General features: G+C 46.7%; 1 protein-coding gene across 1 annotated transcript; it reads left to right on the forward strand.

Annotated features, from left to right (window-relative positions):
* Positions 1-1,824: 1,824 nt before the first annotated feature.
* On the forward strand, positions 1,825-19,848 carry LOC119463488 (keratin-associated protein 6-2-like). The gene is made up of 2 exons (XM_037724330.2): positions 1,825-1,946; positions 19,369-19,848. The coding sequence occupies exons 1-2, from the start codon at positions 1,935-1,937 to the stop codon at positions 19,618-19,620; spliced, it is 264 nt and encodes an 87-aa protein (XP_037580258.1). The 5' UTR covers positions 1,825-1,934; the 3' UTR covers positions 19,621-19,848.
* The last annotated feature ends 7,151 nt before the right edge of the window (positions 19,849-26,999 follow it).

The following is a 26,999-nucleotide window of genomic DNA, read 5'->3' on the forward strand; positions in this document are numbered from 1 at the left end:
CCGACCACCACAGAGTAAGGCTAACATTTTGTCCAAGCTTATTGCCCGTATAACATGCTCACTTCGATTTGATTACTTTATGTTTTACGTTTTTATGCCTTTCATGTAAGAAAAGCTAATGTCGCTACTCTGTCACTTGAGCGAGGAAGGGTTACCGTCGCCACTTTGACGAAGCTATTGCCTCCCAGTCCTCCGGGTAGGGTTGAGGGTAAGGGCTGCATTACTTTGGCAGGCCCAGACCATGTGGAAGGTGTCTGCCACCTCCCCACAGTAGTGGCACGTGCCGGTGACCATTGGGTCAAAATGCTTAAGGATTGCTGGGGAGAGCATCGTGTTTGTGAAATACCGATAAAGAATGCGTTCGTTGGCCTTCCCCAGGCCCTTTGTGGGCGCTGGGCACATGCAATGTGTATCCTTATAATATTCTGAAATCTGCTTAAATGGAAGCAATAGTTCTTCCTCTAGGTCATTGGGGTTGTTAGGAGGTACCCGGAAAATGAGTGCTCTGGCAGCTGCATCAGCAGCCTCATTCCTCCTTACGCACTGGTGACCTCCCGTCCATACGATATGTTTAGGGGAGGGATCTGTGTCCCTCATACAGGTTCGCAGTATTTTCTCAGCAAGGGGGGTGCCTCATAATTTCGACATGGGCTTCGCGAGTCGGTTATGATATGTTTAGATTGACAGTCGGATGCTGCTAATGCAACCTCCTCCTCCGGTTTTGTTCCCGGTGCTCTAAAAGAGAGTCCGTCTATCTGCCTTTATTCGTGGAACACCGCTGCCGTAAATCACCCCAGTGGGTTTGGACCGGCGATGTACACGTAATAGACTCCGTGTTTCTGGCTACAGTATCTTTCTAAGGCATGTGCCCTAGCTTGTCGGCATCCATTATGGTCCTCTTTGTCCATTTCCGTGGGAAGTGGGTTAAATATGTTGGCGCGTCACCATAGTTCGTAATTGCTCGGTGATGCGACAGTCAGGTGTTAGGGGTTCAACACAGGCCGCTATTTTGCGTGCGCTCAACCGCATGGTTTGGATGTAGATTCGATCAATATGTAGCTACGGCTTCAAAAATAGGAGCACTTGCATTTGTTTTTCCTTGTGCTATGCAGCTTTCTCGTTGTAAGGTTATAAAACAAACTTACTTTACGAAGGATGGACGTGCGCTTTTATTAAACGTCTTTTTACTAAATAAAGTCGCTATACAGCCCCGGAAAAAAGAGAACACGAAAGATACATCCGCCCAACGTAGCGAGCTGTTGATTGAACTATTCAAAAAACGTCGTGCATGCGCCCCCACCATTTCGTCGCGCGAAAAGGCACTGGCACAAAGAAATTCATTTCTACAAAATAGCACCCCTGCAAACATCGTCGAGAAGATAATCGCGCGCAGAAAGATAGCACGCGATAGCGGCGTGACGGCGCAATCCATCGCTGCTAAATTAGTTTCTGGTGCGTAGCGAGTGGGAGTAACAACGGGGTCACGCGTGCTCATCAGAAACAGCGCATGCGCTCGTAGTACTCAGATGTTAGGCAAATAGCTCTGGTTTGTGGCATGACCTTGGCTGTCGCATGATTCAGAATACCACGTATGCGTCCGGCGCTGCTCTCTCGTTAGATCTCGTCCGAGCGAGAGGGAACTTGGCACACAGAGGCGCGGCGCCGGCAGCTGCGATAGGTTAGGTTGGCGATGCGAGGGTCCGTCGTAGCTCTGTACCTTCATCATATGCTGATTTGCCTGTTTTGGATTTTTTATTGAAAGGGTTTTTAGGCCTAATTTGTTGTTCATACTGTTTTCTTCGTTTCAACGATGTCACTCGCTTCTCAGGTTGATATTCAGCTATAAAAGCACCGAACATGCGTCTGCTGGTCGCAAACCTCTCTTTCTCCGTGATCATCGGCTCGCCGACGTAACCACCTATAAGGGCGCCGCCATGAACGCAGCTGTGAGTATCAGGAGAGGCCGGGACAAATCCTGGGCGTTGGTTGTTTAGCACGTCGATTGTTCTTCAGGACTTGCCCCCTGTCCCGATGCTGCCTCTACCGCTTTGTTTAACGAAGTGAACTGGAGAAATGAGAAGCTAACCGCATGTGTACAGACAGCTCATTTAAAACGCTTGCTTAGACTGTCTGTAACAGGTCCCTTAGGGGTTTTGCTTGCTTGTTTATAACGTCTACAGACGTTTGGAAGCGAGCTTAAGGCTTAGTGCTACGCACTTTTTTGGTAGATATTGCCTGTCGGGTGTACGGGAGCTATTGTGTGGATAGGGAGATACATTTATTTGCGGTAAAGGAAAGAGGTTAGCCTGAGCTAAACATCCTCTAGAGCATTGTGTGGAAGCGGATGGAACAAATATGTGCTAATAGAAGCAGGCTCTTTAGGACTGTTTGTTACACACGTATATGTTTTCTATAAACAAAGGGTAAGGTATATAGAATGGCAGAGTACTCGATTAGGGGTCTTTAGGCAGACGTGCGAGTAAATAGACCTCTCCTGGGGCACGTCACGGCACCTCGAAACGTCACAGCGTGATGTCAGCGGCGCACTTGCGGTGACCGTGGTTGGCAAAAAACAGCCGCCGCCAGCTTCCTGCGTGGTACAGTAGCGCATTATTTGGTGTAGCTGGGCGCCACATATACGCGTGTTTTATTTTGTGTATTTATTTTTTTATTTTTACGTGAACCTCCACAATTCTCTTGCCAGCCAGATTAGCAGTAATGTGCGTAGGAGAACATCGGCGTGTGGTAAACTGCGTGATGAAGATGTGGCGACGCTGACCTTTTTTTACTTGCGAATGTGAACCACGTGGTTGTGCTCTGGGATGGATTGTGCAATGAAGAAAATCGTCTTTTCCATAGAAATGTGCCACGTACGTTGTGGTAGAGTGTCCGGCGAAATCAGCGACGTGATCGGCTTATGTCTTTGCGTAGGGAAACGGACCACACTTTGTGTGTGTGTGTGTGTGTGTGTGTGTGTGTGTGTGGTGTGTGTGTGTGTGTGTGTGTGTGTGTGTGTGTGTGTGTGTGTGTGTGTGTGTGTGTGCGTGAGTGTGTGAGTGTGTGTGAGTGTGTGTGTTATGCGATGAGCAATACATCTCGCTTACGAGACTGTGGAGGCGTGTTGCGTGTAACAAAACCAGACGCAGTGATCAGGGGCGATATTTTGCAGACATGACTTTCTTTATGCCAATATCTTTTCGCTTGACGTCAAAGCTTTTGCAAATGGTGGGTACGTATGCACGACGTTTGTTCAATACTCCAATCAACAGCTGCCTCCTTTGGGCGGATGTTTCTTTCGTGTTCTCATCGCTTCTTCCGGGACTGTATAGCAAATTCATTTTGCAAAAAGACACTTAATAAAAGCACACGTCCATCCCTCGTAAAGTAAATTTGTTTTACAGCTTTGCAACGCGAAAGCTGCCGCAGCATAAGGAAAAGCAAGCGCATGTGCTCCTATGTTTGAAGCCGTAGCTACATATTTGTCGAATCTACATCCAATCCAAGCCGTTGAGCGCACGTAAAATGCGACCTCTGTTGAACGCCGGAACAGCTGACTGGCGCATCACCGAGTGTTTACGCTAGTCTGTAATGTTCCGCAAGTTATTGTGACCCATGATGGCGTACTTTCGTCTGCGAAGAAATTCAAATGCTGCTTCCGAGAAACGTGAGATACCATAGTCAGGTGAGTAAGTATTCTCGAGTAGTGCTTGCAGTGTGTTGTGGTTTTCGCTGCATGTATTGAAAGACCTCTGACCCTTTCTTTCTTTTTTTAGGAAGAGCCAACATGAATTATTCATAACAACGGAGTACAAAATTTGGAACATGGTGAATCGAGAACTGTCAAGGCACCGAGCACCTTTCACTAGGGCACCGCCACGACAGAACAATAGCTTCTTCAATGTGGTCGCAGCGACGGTAACCCTTCCTCGGTCAGGCGCCCCTGCATTGACGGTTCCGCTCCGAGAAAGAAGCTGCTACAACGGTAAATGTGAGAAGCGACATTACCTTTTTTTACATGAACGGTATAAAAACGTAAAACATAAAGTAATCAAATCGAAGTCAGCATGTTATGCGGGCGATAAGCTTAGACAAAATGTTTGCCTTACCGTGTTGCGGTCGGGCTGAAATTCTCAAGTTTCTAGAAAGGCTTCAAAATGTCGGCGTGAGGCCCAAGCGTGTCGAAGGAACAGGCCGCTATTCTGTTGCAGTTTATCGAGAAGCATCCATACCTGGTGAGAGCTTCTACCGAGTTCGCGCTACGTATGAAGGCTGCTCCAAAAAAACGAACTGTGGGAGGAGATCGTGGTCCTTCTAAATGAACAGTGGTAACGTTGACAAACCGCTGGCGCAATCACTGGGCCAGCAGATGCTTACCTCTGTATTAATTGTATCGGTCAGTAAACAAGCATAAAGTTTACATGTAGTGCTGTGATTATCACTTCTTGTACATGTTTACATGATATGACTGGCAATACCTAGGCACTTCTGTGTCTAAAAGAAAAAAGTCGAGTTCAAGGAGCCATGTAAGACATCTTTATGAAACAGGATGGCAGAATTTTGATGTAAATATATTTTCGGTGTGACAATAGAGTGACAATATCATTATTGCAGTAATTCCAAAGCATGCGAATGCGGACCAATGCAACTACATACAAAGGCCTTGTTACTGAGCTTCTGTAAGTATATTAATTAATTTTTTTGCAAACAGCCCCATAAGGCACACATGGCTTGGCTGCGGCAGCTGACAGAGGAAGTGCGCAGCCTGCGGGGCATACAGCAGCAGTGCCTCGAGCCGGAGCGCTGCTCTCAGGGGATGAAACAACGCCTCCTGCAGGTGTTGCTGGCTGCACTTGCTCATGGTGCAACCCACGCCGCTCACCCATTTCAGCCCCCTCATTAAATGTAAAGAAGCGTAGGCAAGGAATTTTTCGTAGCAATCTTTATTGCCTTTAAAAGATTTGCTGATGTAGTAATGATGATATGAAGCCACACTATTGCTGGTGTGCAACAAATAATTGCTTATCTCATTATTTAATGCAACCACAAATAGCTTAGCAGATGCAGCATGATTTTGAGCTTGAATTGATACTGCAGAGATAGCTGTGTCCACACCATCAGGATCACCTGCACAAGTGCCAGTAAGCGTGATGGTGCGAGCATTCTGACTGTGGCAGGGAAATTTCCAGGCACCAGATTACTGTCATTAAATGTGCGCACGGGGCCACACCACAATTGTTCTACAACTTCATCCTTTCTCATCAAATGGCGACAATGAGTTCTTGAGAGGCGGGGGATTTTAGACCTTAATATAGCATTGAAAACAACATATGAACACACACACACACATAAAAATGTGATGAAAATGCCTTGCCTAAGCTCCTTTATTTCATTCGTATATTTGTGAATATCAAACTACAGCATTGTTCTTTTTTGTATGTAACTCCACGACAGCATGTTCCTTTCACATGTGATGATGTGCCTATACATCTGGCTGTGATAAATATGGTTCTGTTGATGCGTGGTGATTAATGCACCTGTAGATTCTTTTCTCGTTCAGATTAAACAGGGAGGTATTTCTGTGTAACTATGGATTGCACAATAGTGTACTGAAACAATGCCTGCCGAAACAATGCCTGCCGTTACTTGTGACAGTTTAGATGCAAGTGCAAGGGGATGTGGTATTTATACACGGTGATGTGATATATGTTGCATATGTCTGTACTACTGCAGCCTGATGATTTTTACGGTTCTTTATTGTAGATGCTATTGCATGTGATGTGTGCATAAACTCGTTTTACCTCAAAAAGGGCTGTAGGTTGAATAATAAAGAAAGCTGTAGTTTTGTTTAATGCTTTTATTTACATGCCACTGCTATATTTGCAGTGCAAGTTTGCGCTGTACAACTATAACGGTGTAACATTTCAGTTATTGACTCTACTATTCACAAGTGAGGGCGCTTTGCTCAAGCGTGAACTGCTCATGAGTGAACACTGCTCATGAGTGAACACTGCTCATGCGTGAACACTGCTCATGCGTGAACACTGCTCATGCGTGAACACACTTCACGGGAGACACAGTTTGAAATGTTCGATGACCAGTGGACAGCATTTTTGTCACACGGAGGAAACTTTGCGGTTGTTGCGAGAGAAAGTGGTGGAGGACCTAATGGTGCGCGTGTTCGATGGAGCGGAAGGTGTGATGTGCAATGTGCATTTTGGCTCTTGGGAGCTTCTCGGCCCGAGTAGAAAGCGAGGAGACGTACGCTAACGTCCTTCATTGGATAAGGGGAGTGGAGCACTCTCAGGGATACCAGTAAGAAAAAAAAGGCTACAAAACAAAACTGCACGCTACATCCATGGCGCACAGGGCATATACATGACGACAGTAACAGCAAGAAAATCATGTCAAACACACTTTTAAAAGCCAATTAATTTTAGTGTGCTTTCAATCTTGTATGTCACCACTGATTATAAATGTAAGGTCTGCATAACCCTCAACTTCACAACGTTGACACAGCTCTACAAATCGTGAATGCTTTGCATTACGTAGACATTCACTACAATTGAGTATGGAAAATGTTTTGTCAGCAATTTGACAGCCTTAAATGCACAATGCAATTATTTCGTATCTGTTAGACACATCTTGCTGACACTACAACAGCGTGTATGCACCTAGCGATGCTCACGATGCTGTTGACGTCACAAATGCAGCCACACAGTCCTCAAGTAATGCATGTGTTGCGGACAGGTTGTGTCGAACATGCCGATTACACTGTCTCGGACAGCCCGCCGTCTCAGGTAATTCAATCGAGACCCCCTGTTTCAGGGAAGATCGTGTGGTATGGGGTCGCCGTTACTGGTGAGCTCGCTACTACTGCTGCTGCTATACTGTCGTCATCATTTTCATCATCGTCTACTACGTTGCCCTCAAACAGCCGAAGGCTGTGCCACACAGCACATGCCGCGACAATGTTGGCCGCATGTACGTTGCGGCTCGTATTGGAGGGTGCGGTATCATTTGAGACAGCGGAAACGGCTCATCAAGAGCCCAATACACCTCTAAACGCATGGCGGCATGTGCTGTGGTGCACTGCCCCACGGCTGTTTGCGTAGGAGGATGGCCGGGAACCGGGGTCAGGAGCCACGGCTCCCAGAGGTAACCGCTGTAACCTGTCATCATCATCATCAGCCTATATTTTATGTCCACTGCAGGACGAAGGCCGCTCCCTGCGATCTCCAGTTACCCCTGTCTTGCGCTAGCGTATTCCAACTTGCGCCTGCAAATTTCCTAACTTCATCATCCCATCTGGTTTTCTGCCGACCTCGACTGGGCTTCCCTTCTCTTGGTATCCATTCTGTAACCCTAATGGTCCACCGGTTATCCATCCTACGCATTACATGGCCTGCCCAGCTCCATTTCTTCCGCTTAATGTCAACTAGAATATCGGCTATCCCCGTTTGTTCTCTGATCCACACCGCTCTCTTCCTGTCTCTTAACGTTAGTCCTAAGATTTTTCGTTCCATCGCTCTTTGTGCGGTCCTTAACTTGTTCTCGAGCTTCTTTGTTAACCTCCAAGTTTCTGCCCCATATGTTAGTACCGGTAGAATGCAATGATTGTACACTTTTCTATTCAACGACAGTGGTAAGCTCCCAGTAAGGATTTGGTAATGCCTGCCGTATGTACTCCAACCCAATTTTATTCTTCTGTAAACTTCTTTCTCGTGATCAGGGTCCCCTGTGAGTAATTGACCTGGATAAACGTACTCCTTTACAGACTCTACAGACTGACTGGCGATCCTGAATTCTTGTTCCCTTGCCAGGCTATTGAACATTATTTTTGTCTTCTGCATATTAATCGCCAACCCAATTCTTACACTTTCTCGATTAAGGCCCTCAATCATTTGCTGTAATTCGTCTCCATTGTTGCTGAATAGGACAATGTCATCTGCAAACTAAAGGTTGCTGAGATATTCTCCGTTGATCCTCACTCCTAAGCCTTCCCAGTCTAGGAGCTTGAATACTTCTAAGCATGCAGTGAATAGCATTGCAGAGATTGTGTCTCCTTGCCTGACCCCTTTCTTGATAGGTAACTTTCTACTTTTCTTGTGGAGAACCAAGGTAGCAGTGGAATCCTTGTAGATGTTTGCTAAGATATTCACGTATGCCTCCTGTACTCCTTGATTACGCAATGCCTCTATGACTGCTGGTATCTCTACTGAATCAAATGCCTTTTCCTAATCTATGAAAGCCATATAGAGAGGTTGATTGTATTGCGCAGATTTCTCGATTACCTGAGTGATGACATGGATATGATCCATCGTAGAATATCCCTTCCTGAAGCCAGCCTGTTCTCATGGTTGGCTGAAGTGTTGCCCTGGTTCTATTGGAAAATATCTTGGTGAATATTTTATACAATACTGAAAGCAAGCTAATGGGTCTATAATTCTTCAGTTCTTTAACGTCTCCCTTCTTATGGATTAGAATAATGTTGGCGTTCTTCCAGCTCTCTGGTACACATGAAGTTGTGAGGCATTGCGTATAAAGGGCCGCAAGCTTTTCAAGCATGATATCTCCTCCATCTTTGATTAAATCTACTGTTATTCCATCTTCTCCAGCAGCTTTTCCCCTGGTCATATCTTTCAAGGCCCTTCTAACTTCAGCGCTAGTTATAGAAGGAGCCTCTGTATCCGGTTCATCACTATTTTGAATGAAAGAAGCTTGGCTGTTTGGGCACTGTAAAGGTCAGTATAGAATTCTTCCGCTGCTTTTACTATGTCATCGAAATTGCTAATGATATTACCATGCTTATCTTTCAGTGCATACATCTTGCCTTGTCCTATGCCAAGCTTTCTTCTTACTGATTTAATGCTGCGTCCATAATTTACGGCTTCCTCAATCTTTCCCACGTTATAATTTCGAATATCCCTTACTTTTTTCTTGTTCATTAGTTTTGACAGTTCAGCGAATTCTATCTGATCTCTTGAGTTGGACATTTTCATCTTCTGTCGTTTCTTTATTAGGTCCTTTGTTTCTTGGGAGAGCTTACCTACTGGTCACCTTGGTGCCCTACCTCCTACTTCAATTGCTGCTTCTGAGATCAACCTAGTTGCGGTTTGATTCATTACCTCTATGTTGTCTTTATATTCCTTTTCTAAAGCTGCATATTTGTTTGCAAGCACCAGCCTGAATTGGTCTGCTTTTACCCTTACTGCCTCTAGGTTCGCCTGTTTCCTCTTGACTAATTTCACTCTCTCTCTATCTCTCTCTTCAAATTGAGAGAAATCCTAGACCTCACTAACCTATGGTCATTGCACTTAACCTTACTACTACACTTCTACATCCTGCACTATGCTTGGATCGGCAGAGAGCATGAAATCTATTTCATTCCTTGTTTCTCCATTAGGGCTTTTCCAGTTCCACTTCCTGTTGCTGCGCTTCCTGAAGAAGGTATTCATTATTCGGAGCCTATTCCTTTCCGCGAATTCTACTAACATCTCTCCTCTTGCATTCCTAGAATCGATGCCGTAGTTGCGAATTGCTTGCTCACCAACCTGCTTTTTTCCCACTTTAGCATTGAAGTCGCCCATGACTAAATTATACTGAGTGTGCACCTTTCTCATTGCTAGTTCAACATATTCATAAAACTGTTCTATTTCTTCATCATCGTGACTAGAGGTTGGGGCATAGGCTTGTACTACCTTCATTTTGTACCTCCTATTCAGCTTTATTACGACGACTGCTACCCTCTCATTATGGCTGTAGAATTCATCGACGTTGCCCGCTATGTTGTTATGCACTAGAAATCCTACTCCGGATTCTTTCTTATCTGGAAGACCTCTGTTGTCTGTCATCTGTATGAAGATGCAAATGGTGCCCTGAGTACTCCTCTGACCAGAGGCAAGTTGGCAACTGAGGAAAGTTACAGCATCATGCAACAAAGGTAGGGTTCAGACGTTGCCGACCTTACATTGTCATGAGTCCCAAGTAAAAGCACAGGTTGGGCATGTCCGCCCCGACCCAAACTGTTAACCAAATTACACGTGTACTACTCGGTGCCCGGCAGAAGCTGAAGAAATCCACTTATTGGTGCTACCAATGGCACAGTAGTAGCACTAATACGTGTTGCTTTCTTCTGCTCCTGACAGGTGCTTGGTAGCATACTTGTAACATATTAACACTTTTAAAATTGTCAGTGCGAGCACTAAGTGGGTAGATTTTTTCTACTTTAGGCAGGGACTTACTCTTGTACTTATTATTTATTTAAACGTTTGTGTTGTGGCGTACATGGCATTCTATGCGCTTATGAAGCGTCATTGCGACAAAAAAATGATTTATCTCATGGAGGAGGTATTCACCGGGATTCGCGATGCGCCCCGCTTGGATCCGCCCGCGCAGCCATGCCGTCCGCCAGACGAATGAGTCGTGATCCGACACCGTTCGCATGGGCTCCACGGTCGGGATCCTCATGTCCGCGTCGCAGATCTGAGGAAAATGTGAACGGAGAAATTCCGCTTTTACAAGTGCAACACAACTGTAAAAATAATGAGCAGCACTAGAGAACATGGCGCATACTTACGAACGTGCAGTTTACGAGGCAATAGCCCTTCCGACGCATGAACGCAGCCTTGCGCTCACCCTTGGGTGCGATAATGGCAATGAGGCTATCGTCCATGCATCCGATGACGTCGGGAATAGCGCCGCGCCGGAGGAGACCCTCCTTGGCGGCTGCCTTTTCTTCGGAGGTGTTGGGAAAATGGACACACCTGTTGCGGGTCCCTGCGTTTGCGACATAGATAGATTGATACACTTTATTTGAAAGATATAGTTTTGTGTTGCCCCGAAGGGATATCGCTAATGGTCGGGGCCCCTAGTCCCTGGCTCGGCTGGCTCTTGCCATCTACTCTGCTCTCTGGATCAGCTTGAGCTGGTCGTTGAGGTCCGTCGACTGCGACCCGATCTTCTCCTCGCACCCTACGGACGCTTGCTTCTGGTGGCAAAGAGGCTCAGCGCACACAACACCTTCCGCTCCACCGACAGTCCCGTCGCTCGCTCTGCTTCTAGCTACCCCGCCACACAACAACCACACCGTTGGCGAAAATGCCGTCGAAAATGGTCATCCGGCATGTGAAACGTGTTGTCCAGCTCTCCGTGTCCACGTCGGCGACGGAGAATAGCCACCGCAGGGGGCAGCCATTTTTTGTGTTCTGAAACCACCCTGCCTCCGGCGGTGCTAAAAAATTATGCCTTATGCTCCCCATAATGAGTGCGTCAGCGTCATTTTGACGAAGCGGGTTTTGGTGGGTTCCTGACGTCGCGTGATTGACGGACAAAATCGGCGCAGCCCGGTCATTATCGATGAATGGCAGCTGGGTGGTGACGTCAAAAGGCATAAACAAAGCAATACAATTCCTACAATATCGCACCCCAGGCGCCGATAGAACTTCAGGACCGGTAATTATTGAATAGGTGAGAATGAATGAGACACGATGATTAGTGAGCGCATGTATTTCGGGGCCATTGGCGCTGTGTACAGAAAAAAATATGAAAAGAAAGAAAAACTGTCGTCTGAGCATAATTTATCGACTGAGAGGTGTGACTACAAATGAGCTCCTACGATGTTGTGACCACTGCCAAAGCTGCGCGTACACATTTAACCACGGGTAATGTCCACAAGCATATTACTGAAATTATTGCCATTTAACGCCGATCTCACGGGTCTTAAGTAAAACTGAACTGTCTTGTTTCTTTCGTTATTGGTATAACCGGCTTTACAGCACAGACTTCATGCTGTGATGATGCAGATAAATGTGCTATACAAAGGGTTTATTTCGGTCGTAGAGCGGCAGCGAGAAACGCAGCACCAGCAGGTAGGGCGTAGCCAGAGACCGAACTGGGCACGAGCCACACGATGGCAACGGGGCTGTTCAGCGTGCCGATCTTCTTCCTCACAATCACCCCCCCCCCCCCCCCCCCTGTATAGAAGAGTAGCCATCCTGGCGGCCTAGGGTGAGTGCGATGGATCGTAGTGCGGCTTGAGCCGGTCAATGTGTACAGTCTGTCGCCAGCGACGACGGAGATCGGAAGATGGCGACACGGGCTCAACCACGTAATTAACTGGTGATGTTTGCGCAACCACGCGGTAGGGCCCGTGGTACTTGGGAAGGTGCTTTGACGAAAGACCAGGAGCAGCAATAGGCGGGACCCAAAGCCACACGAGGGAGTCGGTGGCGAAAGGGTGAGGAGGTGGTTTGAGGTCATGACGCTGTTTTTGGCGACACTGTTGAGCAGACGTCAACGAACGGGCAAGTTGGCATTTCTCGGCATGCTGAGCGACCGTAGCAACAGGTGAGCAGTCGGCAGGGTCCGGCCGGTACGGAAGAACCGTATCAATGGTGCTGGAGGGCTGGCGGCCGCAAAGCAGAAGGCATGGTGAGAACCCGGTAGTGGCTTGGGAGGCAGTGTTATACGCGTATGTTACAAAGGGAAGTACAGCATCCCAGTTGGAATGGTCCTACGCCACAAACATTGATAGCATGTCAGCAAGAGTTCTGTTGAATCGTTCAGTTAAGCCATTCGTCTGTGGATGATAATCGGTAGTTGTGCGGTGCATAATTTGGCATTCCGATAGGACTGACTGCAGCACGTCTGAAAGGAATACGCGACCTCGATCGCTCAGCAGTTCACGAGGTGCGCCATGGCGGAGAACAAAGTTGTGTAGAATGAACGAGGCGACGTCTTTTGCTGATGCGGCAGGTAAGGCGGCGGTTTTAGCATATCGTGTCATATGATCACGGCGACGACAATCCATCGGTTTCCAGAGCGAATAGATGGAAGTGGCCCGTATAAATCAATGAAGACACGGTCAAATGGGTGAGCTGGGCAGGGAAGTGGCTGGAGAGGTGCGATACACATTTGCGTCGCTGGCAGGCAATGCAGGAGCGTACGTATTTGCGGATGAAGGTGTACATGCCGCGCCAATAGTAGCGTAGGCGAAGCCGTGTGTAGGTCTTCGACACTTTGCCGTGACCACAGTGGGGGTCGGAGTGAAAAGCGGAGCATAAATCCTTTCGAAGGTGGTGGGGCACCACTAAGAGGCATGTGCGGCCGTCATTTTGGTAGTTGCGGCGGTATAAAAGTCCGTCGCGGATGGCGAAATGCTGGGCCTAACGGCGTAACGCTTGAGTTGCCGAAGCCACCGGAGCGTTGGACAAAATATCGAATATCGTGACGATCCATGGGTCTTTTCCTTGCTCCGAGGCCATGTCCATGATCTCAAGTGGGGATGTATCATGACTGTCGGTAGGAGTACTGGCGTCTGAAGTAACTGGGAAGCGCGAGAGGGCATCGGCGTCAGAGTCCGTCCAGAGCGATAGACAACATGGATATCGTATTCCTGGAGGCGGAGGACCCACCGAGCGAGGCGACCCGGCGGGTCTTTGAGGTTAGATAACCAGCAAAGAGCGTGATGATCCGTCACCACGTCAAAGGGTCGACCGTAGAGATATGGGCGAAATTTTTGATGTGCCCATACGATGGCCAAGCACTCTTTTTCGGTTACTGTGTAATTGACCTCAGATTTTGTAAGGGCGCGACTGGCATAAGCGACCACGTATTCGGCATTAGTGTTCTTACGTTGTGCGAGCACGGCACCAAGGCCTACACCACTGGCGTCAGTGGGAAGTTCTGTAGGTACGCTTGGGTCAAAATGGCGAAAAATTGTCAGTGACGTAAGTAGGCGGCGAAGAGAGGTAAACGCTTCCTCAGAGGTTTCCGACCAATTTGAAAGTGCATTGTCACCTTGGAGAAGTTGGTTGAGGGGTGCGATCACAGTAGCGAAATTGCGAACGAATCGTCGAAGATAGGAGTATAGTCCAATGAAGCTGCGTAGTGCTTTCAAGTTAGTGGGCTTCGGGAATTCGGATGCGGCACGAAGTTTAGCAGGGTCGGGAAGAATGCCTTCTTTGGTGACAACGTGGCCTAGTATAGTCAGTTTTCTAGCTGCAAATAGGGACTTCAAGTTAAGCTGGAGACCAGCATTCCGGAGACAGGTCAAAACTTGATGTAAATGGCGAAGATAGGTTGGAAAATCTGGAGAGAAGACAACGTCATCGAGGTACCAGAGACAAGTATGCCACTTCAGGCCGCGCAGCATGCCGTCCATCATGCGTTCAAAGGTGGTGGGTGCGTTGCAGAGACCAAACGGCATGACAGTGAATTAGTACAAGCCATTTGGTGTTACAAACGCGGTTTTTGGACACTCAGCGTCAGCCATGGGCACCTGCTAGTAGCCAGAGCGGAGATCTAAGGAGGAAAAGAACTACGCTCCTTGTAAACAGTCAAGTGCGTCGTCTATACGTGGCAACGGGTATACATCCTTTCGAGTGATCTTGTTAAGCCTTCGATAATCAACGCAAAATCGTATGATGCCATCTTCTTCCTTAACTAGGACGACTGGCGATGCCCAGGGACTACTAGAACGCTGGATGACACTGCGCTTGAGCATATGGTTCACGTGGGCATCGATAACGCGTCTTTCGCTCGCCGATACTCGGTACGGACGCTGCCGAATGGGTGCGTGGCTTCCAGTGTCGATAGTGTGTGAAACAGTCGTGCGGCCGAGTGACGTTTTTTGACAGTAAAAAGAGGAAGAGAAGCCTTGCAGCAAGTGAAGAAGTTCGGCTCACTGCGTCGTCGTAAGGTCACTGGCAATAAACGGCGTCAATGAACGCCGCAGCGACTGGGGAGGCGATTCTTCGAGCGCGGCAAGATAAGCGGAGTCGTCCATTGTACCAGAGATTGAAGGTGAAGCCAGTGACTCTGCTCTCCCAAGGCTTTCACGGCGGCGTAAAGTAATTGGTTTGGCCGACGGGTTTGACACACACATCACACAGACGCCAGTGATGAACTCGAGAACAGCGAACGGCAGTGGTAGTGATCGGCGGTGAACTAAAAGTTCAGAGGGCGTGAAGAGTACTGTGCCGGCGTCTACAGAGGCACAAGATACACTGACAAGAGCAGAAGACCAGGCAGGTATAATGGTATCTTCTGAAACGGTGATTTTGCGACAAGAGTCCTCGTTAGCGTGGATAATATCTGTCGAAAACGGAAACAGATCAATTTCGGCGCGGGCGCAGTCGATGATCGCATGTGTGGAGAGAAAACCCCATCCTAATATTACGTCGTGAGAACATGATGTCAACACGATGAACTCGATGACATAGAGAACCTCCTGAATGACGACACGAGCGGTCCAGGCACCGGACGGCTCGACGTGCTGCGCGTTGGCCGTCCGAAGGGATAATCCAGAGAGCGGTGTCGTCACTTTTCCAATTTTGCGGCAAATACGGGCATCTATCGCTGAAAGTTCAGCGCCGGTGTCGACAAGGGCTAGCGTCAATATTCCTTCTATTGCGCTTTCAATAACGTTTTTCGGTGAACTATGAGGTTTATACATTTTGCTGACAACGCAGGTCTTGCCTCCTGAACTGCGATATTTAGTTTCCCTGGCGCAGAGGGCTCCGCCGACGATGCATGGGCCAAACAGAGCGCCGGCGAGGAGATGGCGAGGCGAGGAGGAAACAGAGCGCCGGCGAGGTGGTCTCAGCGGCAGGAGGAGAATCATAGCTATTCGAATAATTGCGCCATTGTTGGAAACGTGGCGCATATGCAGGCACATTGTTGGAGACGTTCGGTGCAAGTAGGCGACAGTGACGTGCAACGTGTCCAGCGCGGCCACAATAAAAATAAATCAGACGGTTGTCATCCGTGCGCGAATGGTCTTGAGGTCGTGCACGCTGTACTACTGGTCGAGCGGAAGGGGATACAGGCGGGCGCAAAGCCGGGCGAAGAGGACCGTAGGTCTGCAGTCCAGGTCTCGTAGTGACCTCGCCGTACGTCAGGGGAGGGGCAGTCGGAGCATGATGGAACGAAGGCGGGACGTGGTCCGCTACCTGCTCCTTGATGACATAGTGCAGAGCGGGCGCCAATGGAGAACTCGACGGGCCGTGTGTAACCGGCATCAGCGAAAGCTGACGGGCAACTTCTTCACGGACGAAGTCCTTGATCTGTGCTAACAGCGAAGTGTTATCCGGGGCAACAGCCAAGCTCGACAGTGAAGTGGCCTGTGGAAGAGATTGGCGGGTGGCTACGCGTTTTTTGCGTAATTCATCGAAGCTTTGGCAGAGACTGACGAGTTCAGACACTGCTGCCGGGTTTTTCGCCAGCAGCATCTGGAAGGCGTCGTCTTCAATGCCCTTTAAGATGTGCCTGATCTTCTCGCCATCAGCCATTGCGGCGTCAACGCGGTTACAGAAGTCGACAACATCTTCTATGTAACTGGTAAATGTTCTCCCCGCTCTGTTGTGCACAACCACGCAAGCGTTGCTCGGCGCGAAGCTTGGGAGCTGTGGGGCGCCCGAATACCTCCGTTACGCTAGCTTTGAAGGCCGCCCACGTCGTGAGATCACGGTCGTGGTTTCGGTGCCACGCACTGGCGACACCGCTCAAGTAAAACGACACGTAATTCCGCTTTTGGGTGTCGTCCCAGTGGTTGTGGGTGCTCACCCGGTCGTATTCAGCGAGCCAGTCTTCTACGTCATGATCTTCTGTACCACTCAAGATGGGTGGGTCGCGTTGATGTAACGTGCCAGGGCAGACCAAGGTAGGCACGAGGCAGCGGGTTTTGGTTGTGGTGGTCCTTCTTCCGGCATAATGAAGACAGGTTGTAGTGTTCGGCTGCGAAATTCCAGATTTCCGGTCGTACCCAGCACTTCCACCAATTGTAAAGCGGGGTTATTTGGGTCGTAGAGCGGCATCGAGAAACGCAGCACCAGCAGGTATGGCGTAGCCAGAGTCCGAACTGGCTACGAGCCACAGGATGGCAATGGGGCTGTTCAGCATGCCGATCTTCTTCCTCACAGTGCAAAAGTTGGGTCTTGTAGGGTTGAGAGCAGCAAAGGAGGCAGCAGACACAGCGAAGTTACCGCGTAACGGATCATGTACTTACGTAAGCTTTTGCTTTGTACATTCACGAGACCGACACTAATAATTAAAAGAAATCATGGTGCTTATTATCCTTAAGCTGCACAGCGGCTTATGGGAGACAGTGTAACGAAAGGTTTTGGAATAATTTTGTCCAGCTAGGGTATCTTACCCTAGGTGGGCAACCAAAACAGGGTAATTAGCTTGTATGCATTTCTCCCTCACCTGACTTTAGGCGCCACTATTTGGTACGACTTCACTAAGCCGCCGTGTAAGTGTAAACAAAGTTCATCTTGTGTATCGTTTGAAGCTCCAGTGTAAATGGGGCGCAAATCAGTGCATTCACGACAATGCTATACAAATTTGAGTTCGAAGATCAGTCATTTAAGCGAAGTATCAATCTGTCACCGCGAAAATGTGTATCATCAGGGAAAAAAATGTTCGTTTTCGAGGTGTAATGCATTTCTGTGGATGTTTGAAATACGGAACAGGCGCACTTTTACGAAATCACCACACGCTGACTTACGGGACCCATGCATAGGGCAACAACGTTACGTTCTTGTACCGCTAAAGTGTGGACGATTATACTTCCTAAGCACAGTGCGTAAATGCTGTCACTTCAGAAAATAGTAATATGCCGGACTTACTCTCCCGGCAGTTGATATACAAGCAGCGCTTTTATGCAGAGAAGACAGGTAGCATGAACGTCTTTTGCCGACCAGCGCCCGCTTCGAAGGCGCTGCCGACAGGAGGGGCCCCGGCAGTGACGTCATGCTGTTTGCAAACAGAGAGAGGTCTATTAGTTTTGACAGTGCACAGCTGCCTGCGGACAGCATCAACTGGATTCCTTACGGCATTGCTTATGAATCCTCACTCTACTTAATTGTTGTGAATTCTCGAAGAAAGAGGAACCGGAAACATTTTTTTAAAAATAAAGAACAACCCATGGAAGCGTTACGTGCTTCAATTGTTTTTTTTTTTCTTTTAAAGGACTACTGTTATAACCCCTTCACGGCAGGTGAAAAGAGCAGACACTAAAGCACTAGCACAAAAGTGTTATGAATGCTTCAGTACAACCAGCGTCCTAGTTGCACGAATTAATGTGCACGGTCTAAAGTTAACGTGTTAGTTTCTCTCTTATACTTAAACGGCAGGCAAGCGCTGAGATCATGAATCGAGATGACCCCGATGATAGAAAGATTGTCTATCGTACTGGTAAAAACGAGCTGTTTTTCTCATTAAACGTGAATTTATATATTTAATTCTTGACTAAACGTCGTGAAAAATGACCGTTGGCGCCCCACGCTGCTAAAACATGAACATGCGTAAGAGATCTACCACGTGACCGTCTGTTCCTGTACGCGGTTCCTCGGCTTTTTGTTAGTATTTGAAGTCAGTACACCTACACTTTTTTCTGCTTTAACTATTTTCTAACTTACAATGTGCGGATAGGCCTTCGTTTGTAATGAGTAGAAAAGTGGCGCTGCCTTCGCCTTCGATGAGTTGGCTTGGCTCTTCTATCGACAGATTAGGGACGACGGGGTCCAACCAACCATGGCCTAGGCATGTACTTGGGAAAAAAAAAACGCGGTACAAATAAAAGAAAGATCTGCACAACAGACATTTACTGTACCAGCTTTTTATTTTCAAGTGGTTGAAAAGGTGAAAATGCAGGTGGTAAACCACAGTTGCACTCAATCCTGTGAAAGTAGAACGATGGGCGCCTTCCACAATGTGCGAGGCGGGCTATCGGCATCGCTCTCACTACTCAGCGTTGCTGAAGGATGGACTGTTACTTTTTTAAGGGGCTGCTCAGAACGAAAGATTCTGCTTATAACATATCCACGTACTTCTTTAAGTAACCGCTGCAGGTGTAAACACTACCGAGGGGGAGCTTATATCTGCGCCGTAAAAAAACAAGGTCATAAAAATTGTTTCTCAGTCCCTTTAAGTGGGCTGACAGGCTTGTTCATAAATTCCAATGTACTAAAGTAAGGCAAGGAAATGTCCTGGAAACCATCCTTTCTGGAGCCGCTCTCTGTAGACGCACTTGAAACCTATTTGTTCAATTACAGAGGTTTAAGTGGTTATCTAGTTGATACAGCACACTAGAACAACTTTATCCTTTATGCAAGGACATTATGGTCATTACGGACCATACGTTATTTTGGGCGTCTGTGAACACCACTCTGAGCAATTTCAGTTTTTCTTCCTGCTTTGAACTCTTCGTGCCATTTCTTCCAGCACTAGGCAAGAAGGCAAATGCATTCATTCCTTACCTTTATGCTCACTGGCTTATCTAACAATGCCTAATCAGCAAACATTTCAAGCATATAGTCGCCGTAACTGGGTTACGTGTAGTCAACTCCTGTGAACACTCTACTGCAGCTCTCCATCGTCCTCCTCGGTTTCATCACTGCCGCCACCGCCGGCGCAATCATTAGTGACGATGGCGGCTACGGCCCTGCCTACAGTGCCGGTTATGGCAGAGCCTCCGGCGCTGACTACACGGCCAGTGATGTCACCGTCCCTGGCCCAGTCTTAGATAATGGCTACGTGCCTGTCGACCCCTTGGGCCCCAGCTCCGGCTCCGGCTCCGGCTCTGGCTCCGGCTCTGGCTATAGCTCTGGCTCCGGCTAGGGCTCTGGCTCCGGCACTGGCTACGCCCCTACCGGCGCTGGTCTAGCCTTCTCTACGGTGGCTAGATTCTGCAGGTGTGCAGACCGGTGCGGTTCGCTGCTTCTCCGCATCATGACAGCAGGTGTGGCGCAGCGGTCGGAAACCTGTCGCGAAGCACGCTTCGTCTGCTACTGGTGCGCGCTTGTACGATTTCAAGTTCTTTGCTTTTTCTAACTAAAACATAAAATAAAGTGCGACATTTACGGCGAAAGAGTATAAACGTCTGATGTTTCTTGTTGTAATCATCATCATCAGCCTATGTTTAAGTCCACTGCAGGACGAAGGTCTCGCCCTGCGATCTGCAGTTACCCATGTCCTGCACTAGCTGACTCATATGTCCACATGCATATTTTCTCATTTCGTCCTCCCACCTAGTTTTGTTCCGTCCTCGACTGGTCCCCCCGTTATCTACCCTCCACAATACGTTGGCCTGCCCAGCTCCATTTCTTTCTTTTAATGTCAACTCGAATATCCGCTATGCCCATTTACTCTCTGAACCACACCGCTCTGTTCCTGTCTCTTCACGTTACGCCTTACATTATTCTTATACTTATTAGCGCATGAAAAGGGACGAGGACGGATGGACGACGCGGACACAGCGCTAACTTCCAACAATTTGTAAGTTAGCGCTGTGGAACTTCCAACAAGCGCTGTGTCCGCGTCGTCCATCCGTCCTCATCCCTTTTCATGTGCTAAGAAGTATAAGACATGGAATACCAACTCGCCCAAACTTACGCTCTTTCAAGTAACATTATTCGTTCCATCGCTCTTTGTGCAGTCCTTAACTTGTTCTCGAGCTTCTTCGTTAACCTCCAGGTTGTAATCAGTCGCCCTCTAAAATAGTCATTATATCGTCTGCTAAGAGGTAGACGGCACGCTGAGCTGGCCTCAGAGCCGTGATTGTGTACTGTTATTTTATCATATATCTCAATGTTTAGGCAGTGAGATCAATACCATGGATAACACTCATCCGTATCAAGCTCCTTGGAATCCCGGACCGAGTGAACATGTCGCTAAGCAGAAAAAAACCAGGAGGCACACCACTTGCTTTGGAACTATTGCAAGTCCGGCTACACACATGCGAGCCAAGGGCAAAATATATCGCTTTTTTCGACGCCGCGTGACCCAGAAGTGTTCAGATAATGGCAGGGTCCACTTAACCACGCTGACAAAGAATTTCAACCGCATTCGGTGGTGTGCGAGCACCACTTATATATGCGGGTAGGTTGTATACTGATTCCGAGGGCATATCCGCGGCTAAAGAGCAACGATGTTCCATTAATACTGCCCAGCGCACCTGCTTACCTACCAAAGATAATTCCCGCAAAGAGAAAAAGCATGACTTCGACGGGATGTCGGCCGGTAACACACGGCAGAAAAGAAAGCGCGCCTGAACTTCGACAGATGTCCACGGAATCGCTGTCAATGAAAGCAGCGCTTGTTGTGATTCACCTGTTGTAACCACTCAAGAAAACATTGATGCGACGGCGTGCACTTTGCCCAACAGTTCATGGACGCTACATTCAATGAATGATGGCCCAGAAACTTGGGCGTTTTTAATTTGCTCAAAAGGTGGCCACGGCATCACCCTAGTAAATCCTGTGAATTCATCTAGGGGCGTGTTCAGGGGTCACAGAAGCAGCATATAAAAAGAAATCTGCAGCAGCGAAGAACTCGTGGAACTGTGCAACGTGTAAAACGTCAAAAGCTAGATGCGGTCAGAACACCGAACTTGAAAATGTGGAACCCGGAATGAACCTTGCGAAAGAAATAGGCGAAATTCAGAGAAAATTGTCTTTACTACTTACAATGAAATCACAAGTTGATGCTCTGGAAGGCGTTGCCGCCACTGTGTGCGACATTGAAAGATCAGTACAGGAAATGTCAAGCAAGTATGATGAAGTGCTTGCCGAAATGAAGCAACAGAATGCTGATATAAGCAGTCTAAGAAAGCGGATGGAAAAACTCGAAGCGCAGACAAATGAACAAGAGGTAGAAATGCTTAAGCAAGAAGTTAATAACCTCGATCAATATAGCAGACGTGTTAATCTAGAAATCCATGGACTTGCCGAACAAACTAACGAGAAAGTGATAGAAAAGCTGAATCTTTTGGCTGATGACCTGGAGCTTCCAAGGCTATCTGAGAAAGATATTGAAGCCGCACACCGGCTTCGCCCAAGAGCAGGCGCACTCGGGACCGATAAGCCATCGCCTATCATAGTGCGCTTTTCATCCCGCTGTACTCGTGACGCTTGGCTTGCAAAAAGAGGTGAACTAAGAAGAAAGCAGTCAAAGGTTTTTATCAACGAAAACTTGACTGCTCCGAATAAACGCTTGTTCTGGCAGATGAAAACAAAGGCAAGAGAAATGGAATACCAGTTCGCCTGGGTCAAGGATGGCAAATTCTTTGTCCGACGCAGTCAACGCGATAGAGTACTGAGGATTAAGACAACAAGTGACCTAGACCAAATAAGATAGCACCAGGATTTTCAGTAATTTTCTACCGCCATATGAGCATATGGCTGCGCATGATAAAACATGTAGTTACCATGATGCTGCTTCATTTAGGCGTCTTAATGCCTTACGTGGCACCAAGCAATTTTCTTTGCTGCACCTTAACGCACGAAGCTTAAGAAACAAGCATGATTCTGTTAACCTTTTTTTAGACAACTTAGGTCATCAATTCGACGTCCTGACATTCACCGAAACCTGGTTTTCCAGTGATTGCTCTGTTGTAAACTTTTTAGGGTATAACTGCATTTCAGTGTCGCGATCTAACAAAAGAGGAGGGGGCGTTGCCATATATATCAAAAGTAGCTTCAATTATGAAGTGATCTCAGAATACTCATTAGCAGATGTTGACTACGAATGCCTGCTTGTGAAGTGCCTCAACACGATGTTGGTAGTTCTTTATAGACCCCCAAATGGTGCTATAACCCCATTTATTGAATTTTTGGAGCGTATTTTAGAATACTGTTTATGCATTGGTCTGCCGATCATAGTTAGTGGTGATTTTAATATTAACCTGCTTTCGGTGGAGCCATCTGTTCAAAAGCTACTTGATGTTTTTGTTTCTTTCGGCTGTCGAAGTATTATTGACATACCAACAAGAATAACAAGTATGTCTGCAACATTAATAGACCTATGTTTTTCAAACTATGAAATTGAGCAAACTGATGTCGGAGTGCTCATATCAGACATAAGTGATCACATGCCGTTCTTTCTCTTTTTTACACCCTACATGACCCAACGCAAACAGCGTGCAGAACACGAACCTATTCTGCTTAGAAGGATATCTGCAGAAAAGATTGATTTTTTTAGGCAGTTGGTTGAAGAAACTAGCTGGGACACTTTAATGCAGATACACGATCCTACCGTTTGCTACGACTTATTTCTTAAAACATTTAAAGAACTATATGATACTGCATTTCCCATAGAACAGCTGAAGAAACATAAAAAATCCAGAAAACCATGGATTGATGCCACTTTACTAAAGAGAATAAAAACACGTGATAAACTATTTGCAACATTTATACAAACAAAGAACCTTAACCAACTAGCTGAGTACAAAAAAATGAGAAATAAATTAACATCCGATATTAAACGCGCACGTAACTTGTATTACGAGAATAAGTTTAATAGTATTTCCAATGATTCTAGGAAAGTATGGAATTGCGTAAATGAACTACGGAACAAGAAAGAGAGAGAATCAATATCAGAAATATTAATTGAGGGCATACCATACTCAGGCGTTTCCCTGGCAAACAAATTCAATGAATATTTCCTAAAGGCAGGTCTCTGTACCCCTTTGCCGACCAATGGTATTAGCTGCACATCCTACATTAACAGTTCAGACGCATCTATTTTTATGTCACCTACTACAACACAAGAGATATGTGGCCTATTAAAAAAACTAAAAAATAATAGTGCTTGTGGTGTAGACGAAATCAAGGCAGCGCCTCTTAAAGCAGTCGCCCATGTTATCTGTACACCTCTGTCACACATATGCAATCTTATATTGAGCTCCGGAATTTTCCCTAACCAACTTAAGATCGCGAGAGTAACAGTCATTTTCAAAGGAGGAGATAAAAACGATCTTGGTAATTACAGACCAATTTCTGTTTTACCTATGTTTTCTAAGGTTATAGAAGAAACAATAAACTCACGACTTACTCATTTCTTGCAGCAAAAGAACACTATCGTAAAAAATCAATACGGTTTTCAAAAGAAAAAATCCACAGAAATGGCGTTACTCGATATTAAAGATAAAATAATTGACAATATGGAAAAAAAGCTACTTACTGTAGGGTTGTTCCTTGACTTTAAAAAAGCCTTCGATTCTGTCAAACACGAAATTTTACTGCTCAAACTATACAGATACGGTATTAGAGGAGTAGCTTTAAACATCTTGAAAAGTTACTTCGAAAACCGTCTACAATACACCAAAATTGGAAGTGCGAAATCTCACTTCGGTGAAATTATATGCGGAGTGCCGCAAGGTTCAATCCTTGGTCCTCTATTATTTATCATATACATTAACGACTTAGTAAACATACCGCTAACACCCGACATTATTTTGTACGCTGACGACACCAATGTATTTTTCTCTGGGCCAGATATTGATGTCCTTAAGTCACAGGCCAATCTGTGGTTAGAAAGTCTGTCTGCCTGGCTAAGGGCAAATAGGCTAAATTTAAACGCTAAAAAAACTAAGTACATTATATTTAGACCCCGTAATAAAACATATACAAGCGAAAAGATTATTAGCTTTCAGGGACAGCCTATTGACCGCGTTACGTCGCACAAATTCCTCGGTGTATTCTTTCACGAAAACTTAGACTGGTCTATTCATATCAACTACCTACGAAAAAGCATCGCCCGAGCAGTTGGCATACTATGCACGTTACGTCACTTATTACCAGTATGGCTAAAAAGACAAATTTACTACACAACAATACATTCGCACCTTCACTACTGCCTTCTTATCTGGGGGACAACGACAAAAACGAACCTCAGCTATTTATATTTATTGCAAAAAAGAGCTCTACGTTTAATTGAACTGCTTCCCTTTCGTTCACATACAGCTCTACTCTTCAAAAAGCATGAACTCCTAATAATTAATAACATCCGATATAAAAAATTAGCGACGGTTGTGTACCACGAAGTTAAATCCAACCCAACTGGATTTTTTAAGACATTTCTCGAAAAAGATCACAGTCACAATTTAAGACACATCATCTACAAGAAAGATACGCTTCGTACCAACTACGGTGCACAAAAATTAACATACCAAATTCCTGACTTCCTTAACGACCACCCCACCGCAATGACACTAATTGATGAAAGCTCTTCCATTCATGTCTTTAAAAAGAAGATGCATGCCTACCTTCTAAAAATCCAAAGATAACTTCACACCACTTTCAATTTCTTCTTATATTATGTAACTTGCATATGCTACGCTTGTTTGATTTCTCTTTTTAAGCTCTGTATAAGATACTCATTTTTCTTCCGGGTTAATCACCTCAATATGTCTATCTTGTATCTAATGGCATGACTTAGTTAAAAATCGCGACGTGTTTTGTTTTCCAGCCCATGTTCACCTACTATGTATGACTGATTATTCATGTGTGTAAGCGGGTGATCGGCGCTCTGTCAGGCTTTCTGAGCCTTTACGCCGATCCCCTAGGCAACTATGTAGACTGGTTGTCTGAAATAAACATTTCAATTTCAATTTCAATAAATGCTGTACTTGTACAGTTTTCAGGCAGTGAAATTCTCGTTAATGTGTGTGTCCAAGGAAAAGTCGTACTGAAAAGACTTTCCACACAATTAAGGAAATGAGCATACTCCTAACGAACGCTGACAAAACGATCCTCTGTGAGGTAATTAAAGCATGAGGGTAGCTTGAAGAGGCGCTGGCAAGAACGACAGCAAATACAAAGAGCCATGGCAGCAGAAAATTCTGCCTGAAGTGCAGCGGCATCGCTTCCTAAGAAAATGATTGCTGCGTGCTGTGGCGCTACACCAAAACAATGCTGTAGAATCAGCTCTCGTACAGGCGAAGTAAGACCAAAGGTTCAGGCAACGTTACTAGACTAGCTTCAGTTGTAAAACTCTCTGCCCGTGCGCTTATCGGCGCTGCAGCCACTCCTTGGTCCACCGCCAGATGGAGGCGGCGTTCCATCGCGATCACTGCAGACAGCTCGCCGCAGCGTTGAGCTCGTGCGGACGGGCAGCTTGCGCGTGTCTCGCGCTCGCTGGCGTTCTCCCTATAGTCCGAATTAGTGATACCAGGCGAAAGCGGTATCCACCTACAACAATAAGATATGTCGGGCTAGTTGGTTCATACTGAAAGAAGGGTAAACTGCACGATAGGAAGAAACGCATACGACGAAGCGCATAAGCTGCGTTTTAAGCACGGTGTAAGAAGACAGGTGTTCCGACGGCGCGCCCGCGCTGGGGCGAGAGAGCGGCCACTTCGTGTAACCGGAAGTGAGCGCCACCGCTGGGCAGCACGTGTTCAGGAGGCCTTAAAGAAGCGGCACAACAGTGGATAATTTACGACCTCCATCAGCATTTAAACACCCATACCCAAAGATATGCAATTTTTCGTTATTTAGACGCCAAATGCTGAGCAGGTAGAAGGTTTCATGCCACTTAGTCAAAATACCGTCATTTCGAACACGAGAGAGACACGTCGTCTGCTCGAGCAGACGGCGCGCTGCGCTTACCGATGCTCGCCGCGTCGGAGTCAATCGGAATGTCGGCAGAAATGTAAAGGGACGTTCCTCCAACCAAGTAGAGTGGTTTTAAGCAGGAGAACAACATATATTCATCGAAATAAAGCACTTTTGCAGAGCGTGCCCATTGAAGCGACAGCAAAGCGAGCAAAAAAGTGGCCCCCAGAACAGGTGCTGCCCCTTGCGGCAGCGGCGTGCGTAGAGTCACACTAATGGCCGCGCCTCGCGCCGCCGTCGGATCACCTTCCTTTTTTACACCGTGGTTTTAAGTGTCGTGTGTTTCTTCCTGCCGCCTAAACCTTTCACGCAGTTTACTTTTCCTATACAGCACCTTGGCACGTTTTCTCGCTGCTTTTACTTGCTTAACACTTTGGTCTGGGGTAGTTATACGCCCGCTAGCGAGACCAAATTTGTTATCCACAAAAATAACAGCACAACTTTCTTGTGCACCAATGAATGCTTTATTAAAGAAAACGAACTAAAAAACAACTGTATGCCCCTATATATTGCTAAGAAGGGAGATTGTTATTTCAAACTACTCGGTTCTTGGCCAATCCCCCAGAGTGGGTATGTGCCAGTAACTCCAAGGCTCTACATATA

The sequence above is a fragment of the Dermacentor silvarum genome, chromosome 9 (genome assembly GCF_013339745.2).
Source record: "Dermacentor silvarum isolate Dsil-2018 chromosome 9, BIME_Dsil_1.4, whole genome shotgun sequence".
In the NCBI taxonomy this organism is placed as follows: domain Eukaryota; kingdom Metazoa; phylum Arthropoda; class Arachnida; order Ixodida; family Ixodidae; genus Dermacentor; species Dermacentor silvarum.